General features: G+C 34.9%; 1 protein-coding gene across 2 annotated transcripts in view; it reads right to left on the minus strand.

The window, feature by feature from the left end:
* Nucleotides 1–1,702: 1,702 nt before the first annotated feature.
* The window catches only part of LOC126965396 (protein decapentaplegic), a 40,415-nt gene continuing 15,066 nt past the window's right edge, over nt 1,703–27,051 (minus strand). Inside the window, exons 1-2 of one of the 2 annotated variants that reach the window (XM_050808994.1) lie at nt 9,491–9,692; nt 1,703–2,986 (exon numbers count right to left, since the gene is read on the minus strand). In XM_050808994.1, the coding sequence (XP_050664951.1) occupies nt 1,860–2,969 (1,110 nt within the window). In that variant the 5' untranslated portion in view covers nt 2,970–2,986; nt 9,491–9,692 and the 3' untranslated portion in view covers nt 1,703–1,859. Of the gene's footprint in view, nt 2,987–9,490; nt 9,693–27,051 lie in introns of those variants that run through there. The other variant, XM_050808995.1, reaches the window with a different exon arrangement.

Below are 27,051 nucleotides of genomic sequence, written 5' to 3' on the forward strand. Positions count from 1 at the left end.
CTGTAAGACAAACAGTGCGGGGGGCCATAACTCGCCTTTTTGTTTTTGTGTCCTCGCAAGAATGCAAAACAATTATAATTTCCCCTGGGATGAGTAACTTTAGAATCGGATATCCATAATCACATTCGCTTCTTGTTTTTCTGCAATATATCTGCAAGGATTTGTGGTTTTAGAAACCTTAATTGGATAAGCAAGATTATAGTTACAGCTTTTGTTCAACGACACTAATTCATTTTACTCTTCATGTGGCAATAAAATGATTATTTGAAGGTGCATTAAGCTGAACAATCCATTTACTTTAATTATACATAAATGGGGATAAGACGGCGTCCACCCGTCCACGGTTACGAGAGAACGGACTATAAAATAAATTATACCCACTTCGTGCGGCTCTACTCAGTTTTTTGTTGGTATTCACGAAGAAAAAAGACAAAAGCAAAAGTCGAGAGGACGAAATACGAGGCAAAGACAAAGCTTAAATTTATCTACTGATAATATAGACGTAGGGCGTCGCGGCAGCGGTAGACTCGAAGTTACCGGGTGGCCGGCCAAATTATACAGCGGCCATTCCTAAGGCCGAGCAAAAACATGATATATCGCCGCCTTGTGACGAAATATTTGAAATTTCGAGACCTGCCACATTCTTAATGAATTTCTACTTTATATATTAATATTATCTTATCTCGTAGTATTTTTTAGTTTTATTTCTTTAGAGCATTGGTAAGAAGACCATCAGCTCAAACCAAAATACAATAAAATAAGAATATTTAAATCATTTTTCAATATAGATACTTGAATACAATAAAAACCCCCGTTAGGTTTATGGGCGAAAAAAAATCTTAATGTAGGTTAAACCTCTATTTTATCTTATCTAATAGTTTAATGTTAAAAAGCTTTGGGTGTTCTCTTTTTCAGTAAAATATTGGGTGTTGATACCGGTACCTAACAGCTTTTTAATGTACAAAATTGGAAGTTTATAATTTTTTTTTAGATAACACGGTGAATTAACGTTAAGATTACTAGCATATATCTATTAATACTTGGATGAATATTTAAAAAAAAACTACTTCCAATCTTTACGCGCATTACAATAATTAACCTACATTGCATATTTTGTTTATAGGAAATGGATAAGTATGAATTGTTAAAGATGTAGGTGTCGTAAGCAATTTGACCGATTTGTTCTTTTTATTTTGTCTACAGTGCTCAATGAAGTCTTTGTCAAGAGGTCATGGTCTCGCCACAACAATTAACAATTAGCTCGTCAAGATTCGTTTATGGGACATACTACGCGTTGAACAAACTTATAAAACTGCCTGGTATTTAGGCTAAGCTCGATACACAATGCGTTACTGTAAATTTGTGTTAATTATTTAATAAAAACCGATATCAATATTAATATATGAGGGTACATAATTGCAGTTTTTATTGTCATTTGTCATTATAACCCTTTTCCTTTTCACGCGATAGTTCTCTCTTGTTAACACTATATAATTAAATATATACTCGTATATTGTGTTAATTAGATTAAAATTATGATGCACGAGCATTTTGTGTTGATATGTATCAAGAAGATGTTTAAAGAATAAATTTTGAGAATTAATAGAGCAGACATGATCATCTCCAATCTAAATCAAGTGTCTTCGTTGTCTCATTGACTTGGCGTAGAGATTTTTTGCGATATTGAAAATAATACAAAAGGATAGGTTTATCTTTTATTATATCATCATGTTTCAATAAAATAATAATTACACGACTATGTACATATACAAATAATATATTATTTACAATTCGAGGCCGCTGCTATATGTACACTGGGTCCACGGTCTATCACTAGGTCCGCACTGGGCAAGCCTTTGTCATCGGCAGCCACACCCTACCACCATCATGTCCTGATAGTTTTTAAGCACCACATTGTTCACTTCATCCATGTACAACATGGAAATGGAAGACAACTGTGTTGGGACGCAACACGCTTTGGGCACCGCTGCCGGGTTCACTGAGTTCACTAGAGTCTGTACAATGGCGTGATTGGTGCCGTTCAGGTGGTCCGAGAGGGGGAAAGGGCAGTCCCCTTGGCAGTAGTAGGCGTCGTAGCCGTGCGGGGCCACGATCCAGTCACTCCAGCCCACGTCGGCGAAGTCGACGAACAGCGGTCTGCGCTGGCAAATCTCTCTGGCCTCCTTGCGTCTGTGGTGGGGCCTGTGCCCGCGGCGCTGCGCCCCTCGCTTGTTCCTCGTGAGCCGCGACTCGCCGCTCTCTCGGGCCACCCTCGCCCGGGAGTCCTCAGTGTACAGCATCAGAAGAGGCTGCACCGCACTCCACTCGTCCTCCTCGTCCGTCGCTCGTCGACGCACTCTTATATGAGGAAATTGCACTTTACTACTCAAATTGTCTTCTTCAACTAACTTCACTAATAGTCCATGGTTATGTTGCGGCTCCTTGAGCCACCGCCGCGCCGCACTCAGGGCGTCCGCCGTCACCGTCCCCTCACCGGGCCTCAGAGGCACCGAGTCGAGCAGTCTTAGAATGGGTTCACTCTTCCCTTTCCGTCCGGGTCGGACGACATCGTACAACAGGAGGCGTTGGCCGCCCGTGGCGCCGACGGTTCGCTGGAAGATGATGTCGGCGCTGCGGGCGACCTCGTCTTCGGGGACGGTTATGTTGAAGAACAGCCGGAAGCGGTGCTGGTGCGGGAAGCGCTGGTCGAGCACGGTGGGCGTGTGGTAGAAGGAGCGCGCGGTGTTGGCGGCGGCGGGTAGCGGCGCGCGCGTGTCGTACAGCAGGCGCATGGCGCGCGGCAGGCGGGGCGCGGGCGCGCGGGGCTCGCGGGGCGCGGGCCGGCGCGGCAGCCCCAGCAGCGCCAGCAGCTGCTTCTCGGCGGCGGCGCGGGTCGCCTCCTCCAGCCCGGTGCCCGCGCACAACGCCACCAACGCGCACACCACCGCGCATGCGCACGCCCCACGCATAATTCTCCTCGACCCACCTGTAACACAATACAAACAACTTAACAAAATACAAGAAACAACTTCAACCAACGGATAGTCTAGATGTAATATTCACAGATTTTGAAAAAGGTTTTGATAGAGTCAACCACAGTACCTATACTACTAAAGAAATTTTACGCAGTTGGAATCAGAACCTTCTAAGATGGACAGTATCATATATAAGAAATCACTGTCAGGCCGTTGTCCTCTGTGGTTTTAGATCAGACTTTGTTGAGGTGACTTCTGGTGTACCTCAAGGATCGCACCTGGGTCCTTTGTTACATTTATATGACATAAGTGATTGTTTTGCTAATTCAAACTTCTTGCTGTATGCTGACGACAAAAATATTTATTAAAAGATTTCACAAATAAACGATTGCTTTACGTTACAAGAAAACTTAAATAGACTGCCACAATATTTTAAATTAAATAAAGTAACAGTTAGTATTGCTAAATGTCAAATTACTACATTTTCACGAAAGAGTAATAACATTGATTATGCTTTAACTAACGAAATTATTCCAAAAAATAATCAAATAAGGATCCATGATAGTAAACTAACCCATAATAACCATATCGAAATAATAACACAAAGGCTTATAAAAATCTAGGGTTTATTCTTCGCACTTGCAAACCTTTCAATGACATCTAGTGCCTAAAAGTGCTATAGGTATTATGCTTACGTGCGAAGCATTCATGAATTCGCATCTGGAGGCCTACATATCAATGTTATATTGACCGCGTTGAAAAAATACAAAAGATATTCACGAAAAAAATTAATTTTAAATCTCAATGCATTCCTTTAGACAACAAAGAATCCAGGTACCAACATTGCGTACAAGGCATACTAATTTATTTAACATTCACTTTGCTTCTACTTAGTATCTTAAATATTCACCTCAATTTCGAATTCCTGACATATATAATAAGTTCCGTCGACATTTTCAACTTATCACGTCTGATGTTCAAAAAACTGATATAAAACTGTTTAAATTGTAGGAGTTAATCATCAGTATATTCAGGATAATTTATTAATCGTCACACCTTAATTTAAACATTATATTCGAACAAACACTCACATTCACTCACACCACTCATATTCACTCACACTACTCACACCACACAAACTACTCACCGTTTCAGTTACTCAATATGGATACCATTTCTTCTTTTCATTCTATTAAATTTTTACTTGTAAGTTTTTCTTAATTTTTATTTAGTATTTTTCAACTTTGTCTTAAAATACATTGTCACATACTTATTGTACTGTTAATAGTATTCCTATTAATTGGCGTATCTATTCTGCATTATTTTTAATATACTCTTTTCATTTTGTTAGCCGTAAGGAATCATAAATAAATACTAAACTTAAGCCGTGAGACTAAAAAGAAAGCAAGTCTCGACCTGTATAGCCGAGTGGTTAGCGATTCTACCTACTAAGCTAGAGGTCCCGGGTTCGAATCCCAGTAGGTCCAAGCATTTATATGATGAATATGGATGTTTGTTTCCGAGTCATTGATTTTTAAATGTATTTATGTATGTTCATATGTATGTTTATTTGAGTTTATGTATATTTAAGTAAGTATATTGTATTAAATGTATCGTTGTCTTGTAACCCATAATACAGGCTATATTTGCTTAATTTGGGGCAAGATAATTTGTGTAAAAAGTATGTCACTATAATTATTATTATTAGAATAAGGGCTGGTTAAGGCGATGGCGCTCATAACCTCAATCTCCCCACATTATGGAACTGATTATAGTCTCTACCAACAGATGGCAGTTATTAAAAAAAATATATCTATTCCTATTTTAATGACTCGCAAGCCACACAATAATTCAATGAACTTCTTTCTTATTTGCAACTTGATCACAATTCCAAGAGCCGTGCACATTAATAATTTTACCAGTAAATCAACAAAGGTCAACATTGTCTGCAACCGGGAGTTACTTTATCTCAGTTTCTAGCGAGCGCTAAATATACAGACACATTGTAAATAACACATGCTATTATTAACTGCATTATATTAAACACACTACCAAATACATTTAAGCTCCAATTTTACCAATCGGTTAAGATTAATTTAAGTTTAAATGTTACGTATTATTACTCAAGATATTATTAACCACTAGTTAACGCAAACATTGACAACGCGCACGCATTATCGAGCTGACAGGTGTTTTTGTATGAAAATAAGTGACGAGACGTAATTGATACGCCCTGCCCATTATAATGCAGTGCCGCTCAGGATTCTTGAAAAACCCAAAACTTCTGAGCGGCCTACCAATAATTTCACTCGTCACCTTGAGACATAAAATGTTAAGTCTCATTTGCCCAGTAATTTCACTAGCTACGGCCCCCTTTAGACCGTAACACAATAATGCTTACACAATACTATTACATTATTATTATTACACACTGTGCAAAGGAGCCTCCCGCTGGTGAAGGTCGTCTACACGCTAGTAGAACACACACTTAAGTCTGTGTTCTTCCATGGAACATTCAGGTCTCTAGCTACTTTCATATTCATTAGTATAATTTTTGACCTACACCAATTAATATTTTTGTATTTATTTGATTAAATCTCTTTGTCTAAATGTTGTAAATTTTCTTGACTGTTAATTCCGCTATAATTTCTCTTTTTATTCGTCTCTTCATCTGCCTCATGAGTCTCGTGCCAGAATTTGGCGAGCCAACATCTGAGGATGCCTCGTGTGTCGAACGGATTAACAGACAAATCTTAGCAAAATTTACACTCGACAAAATTCACAACATTTCGATAATTATGGATGTCTGCAAAATAAATTTCTAAGATCTCTCTAATCAAAAGACCAGTCTAGCATCTGGTGATAATATAATTTGATTCTAAGTTAGGCTGATTGAAATTATAATAGATAAACAAGAAAGTAGAACTAGAATGAATTTGAACGGACGAATATTTAACTTTGGTTTAAGCTAGAAAAATATAGCCTCTATTAATTTACTTGCTCACATTGGAAGAATAATGGAAATCTGTTCAAAAGTTCCGGATAAAAGCAATAATAAATAATTGATGCATAGGTGACTCTACCAGTAACAAAAGAACTCTATGTTATATGTTTCATATCTCTTTTTTTGTGTGAGCGTACGGACGATAATAAGCGATAAGGGTCCTAATTTGGTAAGGTGCCCTCGTCGCATGAAACTTTAAACGCCGAAGTAAATTCATTTCTCAGTTCGGTAGATGTCCACTGCTGGACAAAGGCCTCCCCCAAAGATATCCACGACGATCGGTCCTGCGCTGTCGCCTGTATTCCGGCGATCTTGACCAGATCGTCGGTCCATCTTCTGGGACCGCCATTCGAGGACTTTACTGCCCCAACTTACCCCCTAAGTTTGGGTTTCTAGGTGGCTGGTTCTATATAGCTACTCAGGTTCAAACAATTCTCAATACTCCATGAGTAAGATGAAAATCTTGAAAGTGGGCATCCATTTCGAACTAATTGGTGCATTTTTTCAAAGCTTTAACTACCATTGATTATGCTTAACCAGACATGCATATACGGGCACGATAATAAATAAACAATGTATGCTTTCAATGTAGATGTAGATAAAATAAGATCTATGTAGCTATCTGTATTCTGTTTGCATACATATGTCTACACCACAAATGGTAATGTATCACTTCGTGTCATTAATTAATCAATTGCAATTGACGCAAATTATATAACATTGTCATAAATTAAGGAGCTAAGTGTTATTGATTATCGTGTTAGTACTTTTCTTATAAAAAGCAGTGATAAGACATACATAAACGTGGCCACGTTATGTCTAGATCTCGCTCGACCAAACTTTATTTGACGTTTATTCTTTCCAATAAAAAAGAAACATCGAAATCGATTGGCATGATATTGAGTTATTGGTGAATTTGTTGCGCACACGCAGCAAATAGCAAAATTACAAGGTTTTCTCATGGACTCCACTGTCAGATCTGGACCAAATTGCAATGGGACTACATGGGAAGCACTAGATTTCAAATAAAAAAAGTAATATCCAAATTGGTTAACCCCGTTGAAAGTTCTGAGGTAACAAACATAAGTCGTTTAAAACATTCTTCTCAGGTCTGAGGCATACTTTTTGGAATTGGTGGTAGTTTTTGACTTTCAATAGGTGATTTCACATCCTATTTTGAATAAATCCTAGCTATCCAACGTGGAAATGCTGCCAGTATTCTTGGTACGCTTCCCCGTAATGATAGTTTTAATTTTATGCAATCATAAAAAAAATTAATTTGAAACACAGACAGACAGACACCTAAAACTTATAACGGCCCTATTTTTACGTGGGGGGTTGAAAAGGAACATCAATACAGTTAAGTTACGTTGGATTTAGTTTGGGTTTTTTATTGTATTGCAAAAGTTGTCGTCTAAGTTGTAAGAGTCTTTAGATAACGCTGTGCGCATCGGCAATAGGTAAGTATAGGTTGAATTAAATACTATATAATTTGAAATAACAATAGATTTCTATTAAAAATACAATTTGTATCTTCTGATTATAATTATGTGGATGTATTATAATGTATGGTATGTTGAAGGAAATTATTTGATTTTGCAGAGAGGTAGGTAGAAAGTAAAATAAATGGTCAAATTGATTACACGAATCTGGGTGGATGTGTTGGGAAAGGTCGGTCTAGTTGCATATTCTAAGATTTGAAGGGTGATTTTTGAGTATTGCCTGCTCGAATAAAAAAATAAGTGGTCGAAATTGACAAAACGTAAGAAGATTTAAAGTAAAATTATTAACGCTGTTAATAAAGTATTGTTTTCACTCAAAACACGAATATTATCAAACGAAGAGGTAACTAGCACCAATCTTACTCTTAATATTACTATATTATCTCTTAAAATATTTAATTGATAAAATAAAAAAATAACATTATATATTATAGAGTTTTTAGGTATGACGAAATATGTGCCTTGTCTTAAATTTGTTACTACTTTAGCTGTTAATATTTCTTGCAAATAAAGAACTTTGAACATTGAAATTTTAAATATTTATTAAGCATAATAAACACTTATATGCTATAAAAAATAGTTATTGGATTTAGGCTAAAGCTACCGAGAAAAATCTGTGTGTGTAAACAGTTAATTTAAACCATGTACGAAATCTCGTATATCAGTTGATATATAAATAGATAACCCCAAAATGTTTAGTACATTAGTGACCAAATGTACTGAATAGTTACCAAGTGTACTAAATAGTGACCAAGTGCACCAAAAGTGAATTTTAATTATAACTTTTCTGCTACTGTAAGATACCTTGGTAGTATATTATTTTCAAACTGAGGTCCTTAGACAAGATCCTAGAGGTTTAACTACCCCTCTGGGAGACAGGGGCGACTCTACATATTGTGTTGTAAAGATCAATTTATATCTTCTGCCATTTTCAACAATTAAATATAAATTATGATGCGGTGGGCCACAGTATAAACATGATTATGTTGTTTTTCCAGTAAGTAATTTTATAGAGAAAGTGTACAAGTGTTTTTTGCCTATCTAAATATTGGTATGAACCTTATAACTTTTGTTCAATGAAAATCGATTCAATATTAGATATAAATATCAGCATTATCTGTATTTAATAGGTAGGCAGGTTAAATAGTATTTGAGTTTTAAATTATCCTTAATAAGTAATATATTTTTTATTATTGATCATTCACAGCAATCAGAACAGCATATTATATTATTTAAATAAATTGTGATGTGTTTAATATTATATTCATTATCATTATTTGGTGTTTATGTGCTAAATGATTTACAACAATGATATGTCAGAACTAATAATTTGATGTTATTTACGATTGTGCCAAGGTAAGCTTAAATGGATATAAATTTTTGAGAAACCTCTAAACTTGTTTCTGAGTTTTACTCAGCTTGGAAGTATTTCTATTTTATCAACAAACATAAACTTTAAAAGGGCAGTGCTATGAATCAGAGATTATTTATCATAACTTTCGTGGCCTGAATGAAAAATCACTTTTACTTTAAATATTTTTTATTATAATAATAATATTATACCTTATATTAAGAAACATAGGGATATAATAGTAAATGATCTTCTAATTTCTAAACAATAAGAAAATAAGGTTATTTTTAAAATAAAAGTAAATGATAGAGCTTGGTGTCGTATCAAAGTGCAAGTAAAAGACATCAACGAGATGCTTTTCTTGCTCCACGAATAGAGTGGAGTTAATTTCATTTAGATAATATTATTTATCGAAAGTGTGGCGTGGTTTATTAACATGTTTTTGCTGCAAAATAGAATATAAAACACGTCAACACCGTAAAGATCTCGAGATGTAGAGCCTCAAAGAGTTAGTTGGTAGAGTCCACGTAATATTTAGTCGAAATGTGTATTTATTATAATGTTTTTGATCGCTAGCCGGACCGGATCGCGGGCCGCACCGTACGTATTCCGATAATAATGCGGTCAAACAAGCCACTTACATGGCTCACACACTCACCCGAAATTTTAACGCATCCAACGTCGTCGGTTAGCACTGGTCTCGTCTCGGGCAATCAACGCTTCGGGAATAAATGTCGCACACGTTCACAATGGAACCAACACATAACAGCTGAGCGGGCGGGTAACATAACTGGCGCGCGCTCGTGCGTGCGTGGCGAGCTTCGCGGGTCATCTGCGCATCACGTGCGCGCATCACCGAGGTCGCGGCGCGAGTGTCGCTCCAGACGCGGCGTCGCCTGCGAGCCCGCCTGGCCCCGCCCCCTCTACCGCCCGCCCCGCCCGCTCGCACCACACTTACCCTCTCGCGCCCCTCACATATTCCAATTTGATTTGACTAATATCATTTAACTTTCCTCTCCAGGGATGACCCACAAAAAGGCGCAAAAAATATAATTTATTTACATTTATAATCAAACTCTACACTTAATTAGCAAGAACCTTGCAGCTCTACCAACAAAGTATGAAATTGTAAGTAAATTAAATCTAATACAGCTCTATCGCTGCGGCTCTACGTATTTGCTCTATAAGTGCGTTCTAAGTTGTAACGCTGAAATCTTTTTCAAATGATATAATAATTTTGAATCGCGGAAAAACAGAGTTAAAACGTCCATATATTCAAAACATTTAAGACAAGACAAAGCTCTAAGACACCAATTCCCTTAACGTTATGAATCAGTAAATTTGAGTTATACATCCTCCACTATATTTGTTCCGAAAGAAATACTTTTATAACTTTTAGCAAAATATTATCATTACTAACTTTACCTCGAATCTAAACTCTACATATCGTTAAAGTATTAATTCACTCTCTTGGATTTTCAAAATACCTTCGTACTTACAGAAACACAAAAAATAGGTATATAATAATAATAGACTTTACCATCTCTATGTATAAACTAATAGATGGATTTCATCTACATTTTGCCCTTCGATTTTATCTTGCGATATTGTGATATTAAAAAATAGAGCGTGCTCAAATAAACAATATATATATATATATATATATATATATATATATATATATATATATATATATATATATATATTAAGAATCAAGTTTACACATGTCCTACAATAGAATATGAACTTACTTATGAAATAGTTTGCTTTACAATTAAGACGCATTAAAATATGTATATCAAACTTTAGTCTCGCCTCAAAAATCAAATTAAATTAAAATAAGGCAGTTATTATTCGAAATTAAAAATCAATTTTACCCAATAACACGGAAAATACACTTAAAAAACATTAATGCTTCTAAAGCATTGCGGTAAGACATGTAGTGACATGAAAAAAGGAAGTATAATAATTCATTATTCTTTTTTAGGATTACTTAAAGTTTAATGGTAATTTTACCTCAAAGCCCTTTGTACAATAAAAAATATATGTTAACTGAATAGACAAGATGAAACAGGGCGCTAATGAGCTACTTAAAATATTCTCACAGTCATTATCGTATTCCTCGTGTTCAAACAATTCCCTGTCTGACATTACATAGATTTATACGTAATTGCTAATGGTCAGACTTAAAACATTATGCTAATTTTCCAACAAATTATTTTTAACATTCTTTTATGTTTGTGGACTCTGTCTTAAAGATGTGTGAATATATTTAACATTCGAATATAGTGGAATATACGCAATTGAATAATAGATAATAATAGTTTAAAAAAACTTAAAAACTCTCTAAAAAGCAAAAAATTATCTGTGGTATCCGAAAATATCCTAATATTAAATATCGGTTAAAGATAATGGTTGAAATTAAAAATTAACATCAATTCCTGCTTTATCGATGATAGATGAAAACTATATAAATTAATAAATATCTTATTTTGCAAATTGAAAAATTTAATAATTTTATCAAATTAATGTATTGTTATCTTTGCTCCATAAATTTAGGAAGTTTTAACGAAATGTGGCCGTTAAAAGTGGGTCAAAATCGCGCCCAAATGAGTCGGTTACAAACAAATATACATACAGGTGAAGCTTATAAAAAGTGTGTAAAAACGCACAGTTTGCACGGCACTATCGGTTTGTGAAAGGGTTAATGCAAGCAGAAGAACACACAGAAATTTCAAGACTAAAGCAAATGTAGATTTAGATTTTCTGCCTACCTCTGTAGTAGACAGACGTGATAATAGTAGTTACATACTAGAACTGAAAGAAAATCCGAAAATAATCTTTAATATAAAGGCGATCTTCCTAGCAAACAATTTTCAGATACACCAAGCAGTCAATGCGGATTCTATGAAGTTATATGTTTGACAATGTTTTATAAAAAAGATTATACTATTAAGTTCTATTATTTAATTAAAATATTATTATAAAAATTTAAATAATAATATATCAAGTTAGCAATTAACTGCGAAAATATTTAATAATTACTTACAAATTAGTAATAAAATTTTAAAATGTTAGTTTTGCGATGAACTTAAATTTAATTCTTATTCGTTTTAGTATTTTTATTTGTTTGTTATAATTGATCTAAAAGGGACCGGAGAAAACAGCAGCATTTAAAAAAAATATACTTTAAATATATCAGTTTCTGAATGTTATAAAAATTGCAAAAAATATAATAAAAATAAATAACTGTACGTTATTATATATTTTTAAATAAATTCTCTTAATTTCTAACAGAAGACCTACGATTGTAAGGTAACCTATATATTTTAATTAAAGAATTATCTAAATATATATATTTTTATCTATTTATTTATTGAATAAAATCTATCCTTACCAAATATAAATTTGAAAAAAATCCAAACTTCCAAAACACGGGTTTCATAAAAACTTTCACTTGTACTTCGTATTACACTGTTTTAAGGTTCGTATTTTTCGCAGTGGTCAGAATAGGCGAACGGTTTTTAAGTAAATAATGGATAATGTAACAAAACTATTCGACCTGCCCATCTTTACTTAAATCATGGTGGGGATGAATAGCACCCTAATCTTGTATAACCAGTGACGGTAATTTAAGAAGCTCTGTTTTTTACACAACAGAATTAATTACGACTAAGACTATTGTTTCTTAATAATAGTAAGACATATTTCTTTATCTTAGTATTATATTTATACAATATATGTGCATGACTTATTTGTCTTGATTTCTTTGTGTGATTCTTTTACTCTTGATTAAATCTGATACAATAGGTATATGACACAAAGAGCATAATCAATCTGACGCTATGAATAATGTTTTTATTTTTTTTATGGTAGAGAGGGACAGACGACCGTCCGGGTCAGCTGATGTTAAGTGATCACCGCCGCCCAAATTCTCTTGCAATATCAGAAGAATCATATTAGCGTTGCCGGTCCTTTAGAAAAGTGTATGCGCTTTTTGAAGGTACCCATGTCGAATAGTCCTGGAAACACCACACAAGGAAGCTCATTCCACAGCTTGGATGTAGGTGGAAGAAAGAGATACATTATTTATCACAACTTCGATACCTCTGATAAATTTTAAGTATTCATTGAAATTATTAATAATGTGCAAAATTTAATTTTCACCTCAGTCACTCAAAATTGGGGCTTCTAAGACTTTATGAGAAGCTGTGCTTAAGTTTTTACACTTTTTAAGAAAATACGGGACGATGATGGTAACCCTCATCTTGAGACATAAGATGTTAAGTCTCATTTGCCCAGTAATTTCACTAGCTACGGCTTAAGACCGAAACACAGTAATGTTCACATATAACTGCTTCACGACAGAAATAGTTTTTGCATTCATTACATTACTTCGGTTTACTTAAGCGACTCACAAATGGCGAACATATCGTAATATTTAATGTATACCTATTAATATTATAAAGCGAGAATTTATGTTTGTTTATTTGCACCTCACGAAGCCGAAAGAAAAAGCTCTCTCGTATGCTGGCATTATTATTAGTGATATCTAAGTACAATTTCCTACAAAAATAATGACCCTTAGTACGTTTTAAGCGTCTGGAATACCATAGGCCCATTCTTTATACATAAAGCACATTAGGTATTTTCTTAGATAATTTATACGTCTAGATACACTGTGACGCGGCGTACTGTTAACCTTAATTTTTAACAAACGCACGCACACTAAAACAAAATGACTGATGTATCGCGAGTATAAGAGATTGCTGTACACTAAAGTAAGAAACCTGGCCTGTTGTAATAATAATAATATTAACACACTTTTATACAAATTGTCTTTCCCCAAACTAGGCATAGCCTGTGCTCTGGATACAATACAATGGTATATTTAATACAAGTAATTATTTAAACATACATAAATACATATAAACATCCATGACTCGGAAACAAACATTCATATTCATCATATAAAAGTTTGCACCTATCGGGATTCGAACCCGGGACCTCTACCTCAGTAAGCAGGGTCACTAATTACTAGGCAATATGGGTCGTCTTAGGCTCTATCTAGACTTATAAGTAATCTAAGGGTAATTTATAATAAAATATTTATAATGATGGTAGTGAAAAAGCGCGGCACAGCCAGTCTTAGGATAAAAATTTATTTCACCAGTTTGAATAACTTATCACAGATGGCTTTGAAATACGTACATTTTACGTAGATATATTATTTATCGCAAGGCCTTATATTCAAAATGTACATGGTTCTTTATTCATTTTTAACCGACTTTAAAAAGGAGGAGGTTATCAATTCGATCGATATTTTTGTTTTATGTATGTACACCGATTACTCTGAGATTTATGATCCGATTTACGTAATTCTTCTTTTGTTTGATGCGAAATAGATGCCATTTGGTCCCATAAAAAATTTACATAGTTTGGCAGAGTAGTTTTAATTTTATGAACATTTATATGAAAATGTTCGTCTACCTGGATCACATTGTATTCTGTGTACGGTTTTTTTATGGAGTTTTCATTCAGGTTGACTATATATTATTATTAACTGATACTAAAACGTAAAAAATAAAAAAAACTACGATTAAAAAAACCGACTTTAAAAACTGAAAAGTATCAAATAACTAAAAATTTAATTTAATACACCTCTTATGCATACCTTTACGTTTAATATTAATAAAATACTATGACTGACTTAAAACCTATCAATAGGTAGTACATACAGATAATAGTATTTTGTTAATATTAAGAGGTGTATTTAATTAAATTTTTAGTTATTTGATAGTTTTCACATATATACTAGTAGTATCTTTTATCCAGATACCTTATCATAAAACATTATAGTCACATAGCCGGCGTCCACACTGCATCCCCTGCCTAATCCTGAGCATCACATGAGTATGACTTTATTTTATAACGCTAATGAAATAAAATTACGGTAGCACAATGTCACAGCTGGCTAGCTTAATCGGCTAGTTCAATTAATGGACTAGCCATTAGCCACACAGCTACTTTACTAAACGGCTGCTCTTAGCCTTTTATTAGTTTAGCCTACCAGTAAATTGGATAACCAATAATATTTTATGTTGTTTTGTGATGACTGAATAACTTACATATGTTAATATAACCTAATCGACCGTATGTTAGACATTCATCTATATTCGCGTTAACGAGGTGGCAAAATGGCCTTCAACCATCAAGTTAAAGGTTGCGTAAGACAAATTGGCTAGTAAGATTGTTATAAATCAAATTAGGTTACATTAAGCCTACTCATTTAGAACAATATCTTATCTAGGTACGTTACATTGCAGGGCCAGGGCATTGATGACTCATCCCACAACGGTCAAAATTATCTAACAACAACAAAAGAATACAAAGTGTTTCCGAACGAACCTAATGCTTTTGTGTGACTATTTTTCACGTAGTGTAGATAATTGCGATCAATGTTTTCAAACTAGTTTCCTGCCGCACGTGTTCATATTTAATAAAAGTATTATTATAATAAAAATGTATGTTAAGATAAATATCCGCGAAGAAGATTACGATTGCATAAACAATAGTCGTACTGATGATTTGTTATCATCACCTGGCTATTAACAATTATTGAAAGTGTTGAGAGATTTTATTTTGATTATGGTAATCTAAGATGGCGGCGTAAACGCTCGTGCTACAGACTAAAATTATGCATACTACAGCATATTTTTTAAATGAAACCTTCTTGAAACGTTGGGCACTTTTTGGTAGCGGAAATTCTTATGTGACGCGATATCGCGATATCGCGACTCATATATATATATATATATATATATATATATATATATACTAGCTGACCCAGCAAACGTTGTATTGCCGATATTAAAATCGCGATACAAAAGTAACTGTTGATCGTAGATGGGTGAAAATTTGAAATTGTATGTATTTTTTAATACTGACTCATAATCAAACAAATTTAAAAAAAATGTCAAAAACATTAAAAAAAAATTCGTGTGTACCACCCTTAACATTTAGGGGTATGAAAATAGATGTTGGCCGATTCTCAAACCTACTCAATATGCTCACAAAATTTCATGAGAATCGGTCAAGCCGTATCGGAGGAGTACGGGAACGAACATTGTGACACGAGAATTTTATATAAAAGATAAGAGAATGTATGTCCCCTAATAACTCCTAAATTATTCGACCGATCTCAATTAAATCTTTTGTAATAGATTCGTTGAAGCTCAAGAAAGGTTTACATATATAATTTATATGGCAAAAAAACGTTTGCCAGGTCAGCTAGTATAATATAATATAGTTAGGCACTTTTTGGATGGGTGATATCTCGTGAGTTCGCGTCACCGTAATACTTAAAGCAGTATATCTGTAGCTATACAGCTGACGTATTGTGCAACATTAGTACAGTGTATATCTTACAAGTGAAATTTAATGGATTTATTGAAAAGTTCAATGTATATATATATACTGGGCATTATGAACTTTCAAATTTTACTTCTATTTGCTAGTCTCTACAACTGGGCATTTTTATTTTTTTGTAATTTTGCGGTTTTTCTTTTATTTTTTATTTAAAGAGGTACAAGACCTAGCCGACTAGAAATTGATCATATATATGCTTGCTTATATGCTTTACTTATTAGTTATTAATTAAATAAAAGTATAATGTAATTAAAAACCTTGTCAGGTGTGGGGTTCGAGCCCTCACTCTCGGGAGCGAGAGATTAATTATGGCACCTTAGACTACTAGGCTAACCTGACGGTGAGTAGTTGAAATTAATGATTCAAATTTACAATAAGAGGCTTCATGGATTGCCCTTGTTTGCTTGCACTTAAAAGATATCCTTGGTTTTCCCCAGACCTAAGAATAGATTAAGTAATTATAGGCGCTTTTATGTAATGAATACGAGGACCAATTTGGGTCAAAACGGCATGATGTCCAGGATGTGTCGCGGACACAAAAACTGTCACGCTACTAGTATAGATATTTTTTTCTGATTCTTTAAATTTAAAGGTAATTTGTATTCAAAATTTACGTAATAATTATTAGTCTTCCATATTTTTTGTAATATTTAATCCGTATCCATACCGAGCGATACTGTTTAAACGCAAGCTGTGTTTACCTGTAATTGGGTCTGCATCTATATTTATAATACGAATTTGAATTCCAGTCGTAACTAAGATATAAACCTGTTGGCAAACCTTATAAATAAATTTACCCCCTACTCGGCGGCTGGCTGTAATGTGATATCCGATAGGACGAAAATTTGAGGTATTGTTACAAACGTTCCACTTTAAAATAAGGGAATCACTCAATTACTGGAGCCTTAGGCTGAGATCTTTGGAGCGTACTTAGACTTTACTCAGCTAAGTTTTAAGTGAAGAGGGTCTAAGTACGCTCAACAGGGTGGTTTTTTGAGAAGGGCGGTAATGGCCAAGTCAGAAACTACCAGACTTAGAGAAAATTCGCGAAATGAGTCATGCTCTCGATTCCTAAGAAACTGCATATTTATTTTTTTAAATATTCTTGAACTTTTGACAGAAATTGAGTCGAATGATTTTTGAAAAAAAAATACAATTCTATTAATTATTGGACCAATGGACTTTGTTTCTGATAAAGATGAAACAATGCAAAGATATGTATTACTAAACATGAAGGCAATACAAATTGCTTTTCATATCTCACTTTTACCTAAATAATAAGTTGCTCAAAATGGTTTCCGTTTGATACCATGACAGAATTTATCCTCGATAGAATATCAACAAAAAAAGTAAGATTCCTAGCAAAAAGATTGAATAGGAGGTGAGTTTTCTTCCCTGTAAAAATAATAAAATATAAAATTTCCTTTCATTTTTAGTAATACATTTCTTTGCAAGGATTGATCCTTATCAGCAACAGAGTCCATTGGTCCAATTACACAGGATATATTTTTTTTGAAAAATCATCCGGGTCGATGTCTGTCAAAAGTTCAAGAACATTTAAAAAACTAAATATGCAGTTATTGGTTTCTTATAAATCGTGAACATGACTCATTTCACGACTTTTCTCTGAGTCTAGTAGTTTCCCACTTGGCCATCGCGACCTTCTCAAAAAACCATCCTGTATAGATCAAAGCCTTATAGTGGTGAACTTTTTTTTTTATGAAAATAAAGGACGAGACGTGCTGGACGTTCAGCTGATGGTAATTGATGCACCCTGCCCATAACAATACAGTGCCGCTCAGCATTTTAGAAAAACCCCAAAAATTTTGATTGGCACTACAACTGCGCTTGTCACCGTGAGATGCTAAGTCTCATTTGCCCAGTAATTTCACTAGCTACGGCGCCCTTCAGAACGAAACACAGTAATGCTTACACATTACTCACGGCAGAAATAGGCGCCGTTGTGGTACTCATAATCTAGCCGGCATCCTGTGCAAAGGAGCCTTCCATTGGTAAAACAAAAACATCCACCTGTAATTTATTGAATTAGGCGTTACTTTGCGGAAATCTATAATTATACAAATGATTTAAGTTTTCTTTAGTTGTTATTCCGCCAATATTTGTTTTTAAAAGAATTCGACACGTGTTTCGCCTCTACACGAGGCATCCTCAGGACGTGTACAACAAATATTGGCGGAATTAACACTAAAGAAAACTTAAATCATTTGTATCCACCTGTAAGTCATCTTCTATGTAAGGAGACTGCAAAACAGAAGTGTAGCACTGTATAGTTGGTATGTTTCGTACGTTCGTTCAGTGATCATAAAATTGCTTCCATTAAATTTAAATTACAGAGATTGCTTATCATGTCATGAGGCAGCTACTGGATCCGTTACGCTCGCATACCAAACTGTTGTTCTTGTTTTTTAATACTTTTTTTGGCACGTGCTTTTGTGAACCGTTATGTAGGTATGCGCTCGCGCAGCGAAAGTTAAAAGTGATTTGAGACTTTTTATGAAATACGCATTGATGGCATCTTACTTGTGTATAAGTTAGAAACGTTTATGAAATATATAATTTTTAATTTATTATCTTTATTTATTAATGTAATTCTTTAAAAAAAAATATTGAAGTAGGCGTTACTTTGCGGAAATCCATAATTATACAATTGGTTTAAGTTTTCTTTAGTGCTAATTCCGGAGTCTCGTGTCAGATTTGGCGAGACAACACGTCCTGAGGATGCCTCGTGTAGAGGCGAAACACGTGTCGAATTGTTTTAAAAACAAATATCGGCGGAATTAACACTAAAGAAAACTTAAATCAATTGCATAATGTAATTCTTGATTTAAAAGAGTGGCAATAAGTTTCTTGCTACTTCTTCACATTAGTTCAACCCTTTACTTACCTTACCTTTACTACGTAATGGTAGATTGATATTTTTTTTGACATTCATAAGTGTCATTTCCGTGACCTACATGAAGAAAGTGATTTTGATTTGATTTGATTATAGGTATGGTTACGTCTTTCTTTATTTAAACTAATATGATTTATAGCAAAATATAATAATTATAATAATATTGTCACACTATAACACAAATTATCTTGCTCCAAACAAGGCATAGCCTGTACTATGGGTGCAAGACAACGATATATTATATATACACATCCATGACTCGGAAACAAACATCCATATTCATCGTCTCAATGTTTGCACCTACCGGGATTCGAACCCAAGACTTCTACCTCAGTGGGCTGGGTCACTAACCACTGGGCTATATGGGTCGTCAGTATAAAAAAATTACAACATTCATTAAAAAATGACTAGGTATAGTTCTATGGCATAGTATATATTGATAACACCATATTCTGTTATCTTTTCAACTAAAACTACTTCAGTACAGGTTGCCTGGTAGAAATCGCTCTTAAGCGATAAGGCCGCCTATAAGTATTCTTGATTTTTGTTATATTTAATTATTTTGTGGTGTGCAATGAAGATATATTTCATTTCATCATATATGGACATAGTTCCTATATACCTGATGATTACAGATTCACTCTAAGGACCTCAGATAGTGATCGGCTATCGTGGGTTATCTATAAATAGCAGATGGATACATTTTTATACTTTTTTACATTAAAGTATTTTTAACTAAATTGTATCACACGAAATGCAAAAACTTTGGTCCCCTTTTAAGGCACATTTTTTTATGGAAAAAGAGAACAAACGAGCGTACGGGTGACCTGGTGTTAAGTGATAACCGCCACCCACATACTCTTGCAACACCAGAGTAATCACAGGAGCGTTACCGGCCTTTAAGGAAGGCGTGCGCGCTGTTTTTGAAGGTCGTATCGTCCCGGAAACACCGCACAAGGAAGTTCATTCCACAGCTTTGTAGTACGTGGAAGAATGCTCCTTGAAAACCGCACTGTGGAGGACCGTCACACATCCAGATGGTGGAGATGATATCCTAACTTGTGGCGTGTCGTGCATTTGCGTGTACGGGAGTATGGCATTTGGTGTTGTGAAAGTTTACATAAAGAAGAAGTACTGGAAGCAAAAATTAATAACATTATAACATGAATTACAATTTCCTAAATTAAATTAATCAATTTAAATGTTACTTCATGGAAGAGATGAAACGAGCGTACAGGTAACCTGATGTTAAGTGATCACCACCGCCCACATTCTTTTGTAACACCAGAGGAGTGACAGGAGCGTTGCCGGCTTTTAATGAATGCGTGTTTTTTGGTCACTTTCAAAATTCCTCCTATTCTTTTTTTTATGAAAATAATGGACAAACGAGCAGGACGTTCAGCTAATGGTTATCGATACGCCCTGCCCATTAATCTGTAGTGCCGCTCAAGATTATTGAAAAACCCAAAAATTCTGAGCGGCACTACAATTGCGCTCGTCACCTTGAGACATAAGATGTCAAGTCTCATTTGCCCAGTAATTTCACTAGCTACGGCTCCCTTCACACCGAAACACAGTAATGCTTACACATTACTGCTTTCACGGCAGAAATAGGCACCGTTGTGGTACTCATAATCTAGCGAGCATCCTGTGCAAAGGAGCCGCTCAATGGTGTGTCCGAAATGTGAAATCCACACTTAGATCCGTACAACAGAACATATCTCAATACGTAATTGGTGATCAAGTGTGTTTTATCAGTGTCTTACCTATTGCAATACAAACTCATTACCCGGATACATTATCTCTGGAGCTAACGTCAATGACGTCACAACATCGCTTTGTTACGGTGAGCAAAACAAACATCGCTAGGATATTATTATTAATAAACTAGTCGATCTCGCCCGCTTCGCTGTGCGTTTTTCAAAAGGAAGGAACGTTGGAATTAAATATAAATCATCTAGGGTAAATTTCACATCGAATGGTGGTAGTTTCATGTCGATACGATCAGTGGTTTAGGCTTGAAAGAGCCTCAAACAAAGACCATATTCATTATATATATAAAGCAATATTTTATTTTGTCTGTTTAATGATTGATGTAAAGATGTTGTGTTGAATGCCGATTATTATAATTATAATGATGAAAAATGAATGAAAGGATCTGGGTTAAGTAAAATAAGCTTATAAGAAACATTAACAACATAAGTCAAAACTTAACAATGTAAACTTCAAAAACAAAGCAAAGATAGCAAGAAACGATCCAGACGTATACCTAACGGCAATGAATCTGCAAACCGCACTGACACAACATAACGATCGCAAAGGGGTAAAAAGGAAAGGGAAGGGGTTACACGTTCCAGCGTGGTCCAGAGATAACGTGGTCGTGTTATAAATAGGCCTTTATGAAGTACTAGCTGACCCGACAGACGTTGTCCTTTTTATAATAAAAAAATTAAACTAATAAAAGAAATAAGCAAAAAACAAACCATAGTTTTGAAGGATAAATCCGTTCTTAATTGGCCTCTACTGAACAAACAGACTATTTCTACCAAATTTCTCTCTATAGGCTTAATGGTCCGGCCACATACATCCGCATATCTATATATGCCACTGCCCACGTCATATTTAAAGAACGAAACACAAAAATATATCTTTACAAATACTTTACTTAATGAAATTTATACGGCAAATTTCTCGCAGAAAAGGGCTCGACAGGATTAAGAAATACATACAACTTCAAATTTTCATCCGTCTACGATCAACACCTATTTTGTAACGCGATTTTATATTATTCTATTTCATCCACAGATACGCAATAGAGTTGCAAGATGCCAATCGAACACAATAATAATTGTAGTACGATATATTTGGTAGGTCTGAGAATCGGTTGCATAATTTTTTTATACCCCAGAAATGTTAATTATTGTTTTTTTTTAATTACTATATAATATGGCAATACAACGTTCTGGGTCAGCTAGTAATATTATACAATTGTAGGTGGCCTGAGCAGAACCAAACAAGAAACATGCATCACTGTGTTATCTAATTTAATATATTAAGCCTTCGTTGTCAAAGGCGTTTTATTATATTTTTATTGAATTCGTGCTCAGTGAGTCTTACGGTCGTTCCCAATATACTATCTAGAGATAGAGATAAATTACTACCTTCTACTGTTAGGCTCGACCCCAAATAGATTAATACGAGGAATACAAGAGAGAATACAACATTGACTTCTTTTAAAGCGAGCCTTCAAAGGCACATACTCAATAATTATGAAATGTTTCAATAACATATGTAGGTTGTTTTATGTCTTCTGTTCTCTCTATATCTGTTTGCCTAACATTGAATTGCATTCTGTACCTACCAAAATCATTGTTGTTAAGTACGTGACAATAGGTCTTAATGAGAATAAAGTTATTTAAACCTAGTTAGCCCAGCTTATAAACGCCGACGTGGAGGTCGGCTCATGGCTGCCCGTAGACGGAGCCAAGCGGTCTACCACCCACGACAAACGCGTCCTGCCTTACTCACCAATTCACATCTCATGTACGTAATTAGTCCATTAGCACGCACGCTCCGTTGAAATGCTCAATTAGATCAACGACCGGCGGGAATGGCATTCGTCCCCGCTACGAATAACACATACTGTACCTACGATTGACAGTTTCACGTATACAGGTTTATTGGACGCTTTAGGCTAGAGTTACTATGAATGCGAGTTCTGACGAGCTCTGACGGATTCGTCAGAAGAAACAAACGCCTAGTATCCAATGACAGTGTTTACACTGGCAACGCTCGAGCGGTTCTGACGACGTCGTGCATGTTCTGATGCGTGTTATATGGTCAGCTCTTGTGATTCCTCTGATGTTACAAGAGGGACAATAACATAACATCTTGCGACAACACTTTTTTTTTAATGAAAACAAGGGACGAGACGAGCAGGACGTTCAGCTGATGGTAATTGATAAGCCCTGCCCATTACAATGCAGTGCCGCTCAGGATTCTACTATAGCGGCACTATAACTGCGCTCGTCACCTTGAGACATAAGATGTAAAGTCTCATTTGCGCAGTAATTTCACTAGCTACGGCGCCCTTCAGACCGAAACACAGTAATGCTTATAAATTACTGCTTCACGGCAGAAATAGGCCATTGTGGTATCCATAATCTAGCTGGCATCTTGTGCAAAGGAGCCTCTCACTGGTAAAAACTTGTTCAACATGATGCTACATCAGTTCGTAGAGGAGCTGTGACATGGGGAGAAGGTCTGATAAGAAACTCCCAGCCCATCTTTTAAATCATATCATGCAACTTTAACGATTTAATATAATATCATACAATTATAGGTGGACTGAGCAGAACCAATCAAAAACCATGTATTGTATATAATCTACTCTGTGTACTCTGTATGTATGTATGAGCTATACAATTTTCCTTCCTTTTCAAAGAAGCTTTAATACATTTCATGAACTTGTGCTCAGTGAGTCCCAGTGTACTGTCTGTTATTTTATCATAAAATTGAATACCATGACTTATACAGGAGCCTTTAAGTCTTAACTAGTTTATTCTTTCGTTTGGAATTCAGGAATTGGAGCTTTGGTACCGACCATTGAGTGAAGCGAAGGTATGATCGTTTGTTCGTTTTCCATAAAAAGAAAACCAATGAAAAGTATGCAAGAAAGTTATTCTTTTAAAAAGTAAATTTATGTAAATTATGTAACCTGTACCAGTTCACTAGTTTTTTTTTTCTACAGTGAAGTAGTTTCGTGAAGGCATTATTGTGTGTGTTTATATGGGAGAGGAGTTTGCGTTGCCAGCCTTTAAGCAATGTGTGTGTTTCGGTGATTTGGAGGGTGCCGTAGCTAGAGTAATTACTGGGCTAGTAACAATTAATATCCTATGTGAGTTTATATAAAAGTGCTTAGCTCAATTACTCATGTTTCTCGTGACGTCACTTTTTCAAATAAAAAAACATGTAAAATGGGATTTACCCAAATTACTTTGATTTCATTTACCAGAAACACTTGACCATATATGAAAGATTTTTTTGCCAGGATTATGGCAAATTGAAGTTCTTAGCCTACTCCTTTGGGAGACAGGCTTTAATTAAAATTATTTGCATGTAATTTACGGAAACTAATTCATTTATGAGGCTGTATCTTCAATATAAGTGTATACCGATATTATATCCTATATTTTCTGTAGTCCTGCAGTCAAACTTCTCTAGCCTTTTCGACTTACATCAACTTTTCCATTTAAGCTCATCTAAGCTTCCTTTCTTCTTGATACTCTTTACCTTTTAATTATATTTAATCTTTTCGTGGCATTTTTAGGACAGTTCCTAAAACTTCATAACGTTTGCTTTGTAAATTTGTGCATTCATCCCCCTTATAAATTCACGTACAATAAGCAATTAGACTCACAATCACGCCCAAAACCTGTCCGAAGCAAAACTCTGCCTACGCGTCCATTAGGCAGAGTTTTCATTCATAGACTAGTTCTAGTTGTTTATTATATAATGCCTTTATATCACTAAAATACCTCAAATTCCCTTCTTAAAAACTCCTACATATTCTTCACCTTTTGGTCGTTGGACTCGCCCATGAAGGTTCCCGTAGCAGCAAATAACATAATATAAAAGTTATATAGAAAGGAAAATGATATTAAATTATTTAAATGGAAAATGCAAAAAATCTTTGCTCTAAATCATAAAGTGCAAAATATGAGCTCTCATCATTTATACGTATTAAAAAAATCCACTAACTAGAGATCTCGTTCAAACTAATTTTTGGTTGATGTTTGCATTTTGAAAGATGCAAGGGGGGGGGACCCATTTACCACTTTGGAAGTGTCTCTCCTCTGACGCAATATATTAAAAACCTCAATATCATTTTTGAAGACCTATCCATAAATTCGTATGGGTTTGATAAAAAAAAAATTTGGTTTCAGTTCTAAATATAAGCTAGGAACCCCCAAAATTTTCTGCTTTTTTTTTCTATTTTTGTGTGAAAAGGTTAATGCGGTTCATAGAATACATCTGCTTTCCAAGTTTGAACAGTATAATTCTTATAGTTTTGAAAAAAAGCGGCTGAGACTTACACAGACAGACAGACAGACATGACGAATCTATAAGGATTCCGTTTTTTGCCATTTGGCTACGGCAACCCTAAAAACGGTCAGAAGATGCTATAAGAACCTATAAGAACCTATAAGTTACCCCAGTTACGTCTGTCTTTCTTGATACTGGGGCTCATTGAAACATAATCTGGGCCAGTTAGATTAAGTCTAAATTGTAACTAGTAAACTACGATTTGTGTAACAGTTTCATATGAATATAGTAATATTATGGATATTTTACGACATGCCTTGATATAGGCGGCAACAGTAATATTTGCATCATGTTTCACCGTGACCAATTTAGCGCATATCTACGACATGTTAAGAAATGTATATTACAAGTAATTAGTGCATACAATATTTATTGCTGTGTACAAGTATTTGAAAATTGCGTTGTTTTACAAATGAAATAACATAATATATTTGTTTAATTAAAACTTGAACGTATTTCAAAAGGCGACAACTGTTTTGGGTAGAGGTATTTAAGAATATATTCGAATCTAATTACTTTTCAAAGTATGTACTCCGGGTGTGCCGGCAGAAGTGAAAACTTGAACATCAACGTTGTGCATTTTTGAATATTTTGGAATTGTGAGGGAATAAAAATCAGGAATTGTTTTATTTATCATTATTAAAGTATTAGCATTTATGTGGTTTAATATAATATTCATTTATTGCGCTATCATACACAAATCTGACAATTTATATTACATAAAAATTTAACACTTCCGAACTATTGCAATTATTCTACATTAAAAAGTTTTGCTCTGTTGACTGTTTGACTCTTTCACCATCTTCATTACCAGCATCACCATCGCTAATCTCTAAAACTGATACAATAGGTTTATGGTAGCTAAAGTAAGAAACAAAATAATAAATAACAAAGAAAAGCATAACTATCCGCCTTAGGGAGAGTCTTCGCTAAATACAAAGCTTAAAAACCAAAAAATTAAACTGTAAAAATATTTCACGGCTGATATTCGATCCCTCGACCTCGCGGTGTTTCGGCTTCGCAATCACAATGATTCAACCACTGGTCCATGACTGTATTATCATTAAGTTGAAATAGCCGAACTATAATTCATTAGAATTATTAATCTTTCATCCATAATTTTAACGACTGTCTTACGAATTTTCGATCAGGCCACGTGTCCTGACGCGAGTTTAACATTTTATAACCATCCCAAGAAAAGGGCTCAACGCCGCTCTTTCAAAATTTCTGGGAGTTTAGACTTTAATGGGGGGAATCGGAAGGATATCCATGTATGAATTTTCTTCTACGCTTGATATCAGCTTCGCCTGTAGGTATACATGTTTGTATGTAATAGAATCGGTTGTTAGTTGGTATGACCAGCCAGACATGCAGCCAAATTTGACCAATTAAGAATTCCTGTTCACTCAATGCGACTCCATTGCGTGAACAGGAACTTCTTTACCATAATGATGTATCACGAAATTCAAAAGAATTGTTAAAAAACGTTTGTGAGGTAAAGGTTACTGTAACATAAATGATTTTCTTAATGAAACCACTGATTGGGAATGGAGCTACCGCCCAATAAGAACCCCGTTGAATTTTTTGCGTGCGTTCTTCTCAGATCTGGGGCATACTTTTTCGAATGGGTAGTAGTTTTTACTTTCAATTAGTGATATTATAACCTATTTTGTTTGAATTTGAACATACCAGTTGTTCGTAGGCGTATGTGACCAGCAGTAAGTGATGCCCTCATTCGTTCACGCTCCACTCCATCATATTAATGGTGTATA

Source organism: Leptidea sinapis, chromosome 7, assembly GCF_905404315.1.
Source record: "Leptidea sinapis chromosome 7, ilLepSina1.1, whole genome shotgun sequence".
Classification (NCBI taxonomy): domain Eukaryota; kingdom Metazoa; phylum Arthropoda; class Insecta; order Lepidoptera; family Pieridae; genus Leptidea; species Leptidea sinapis.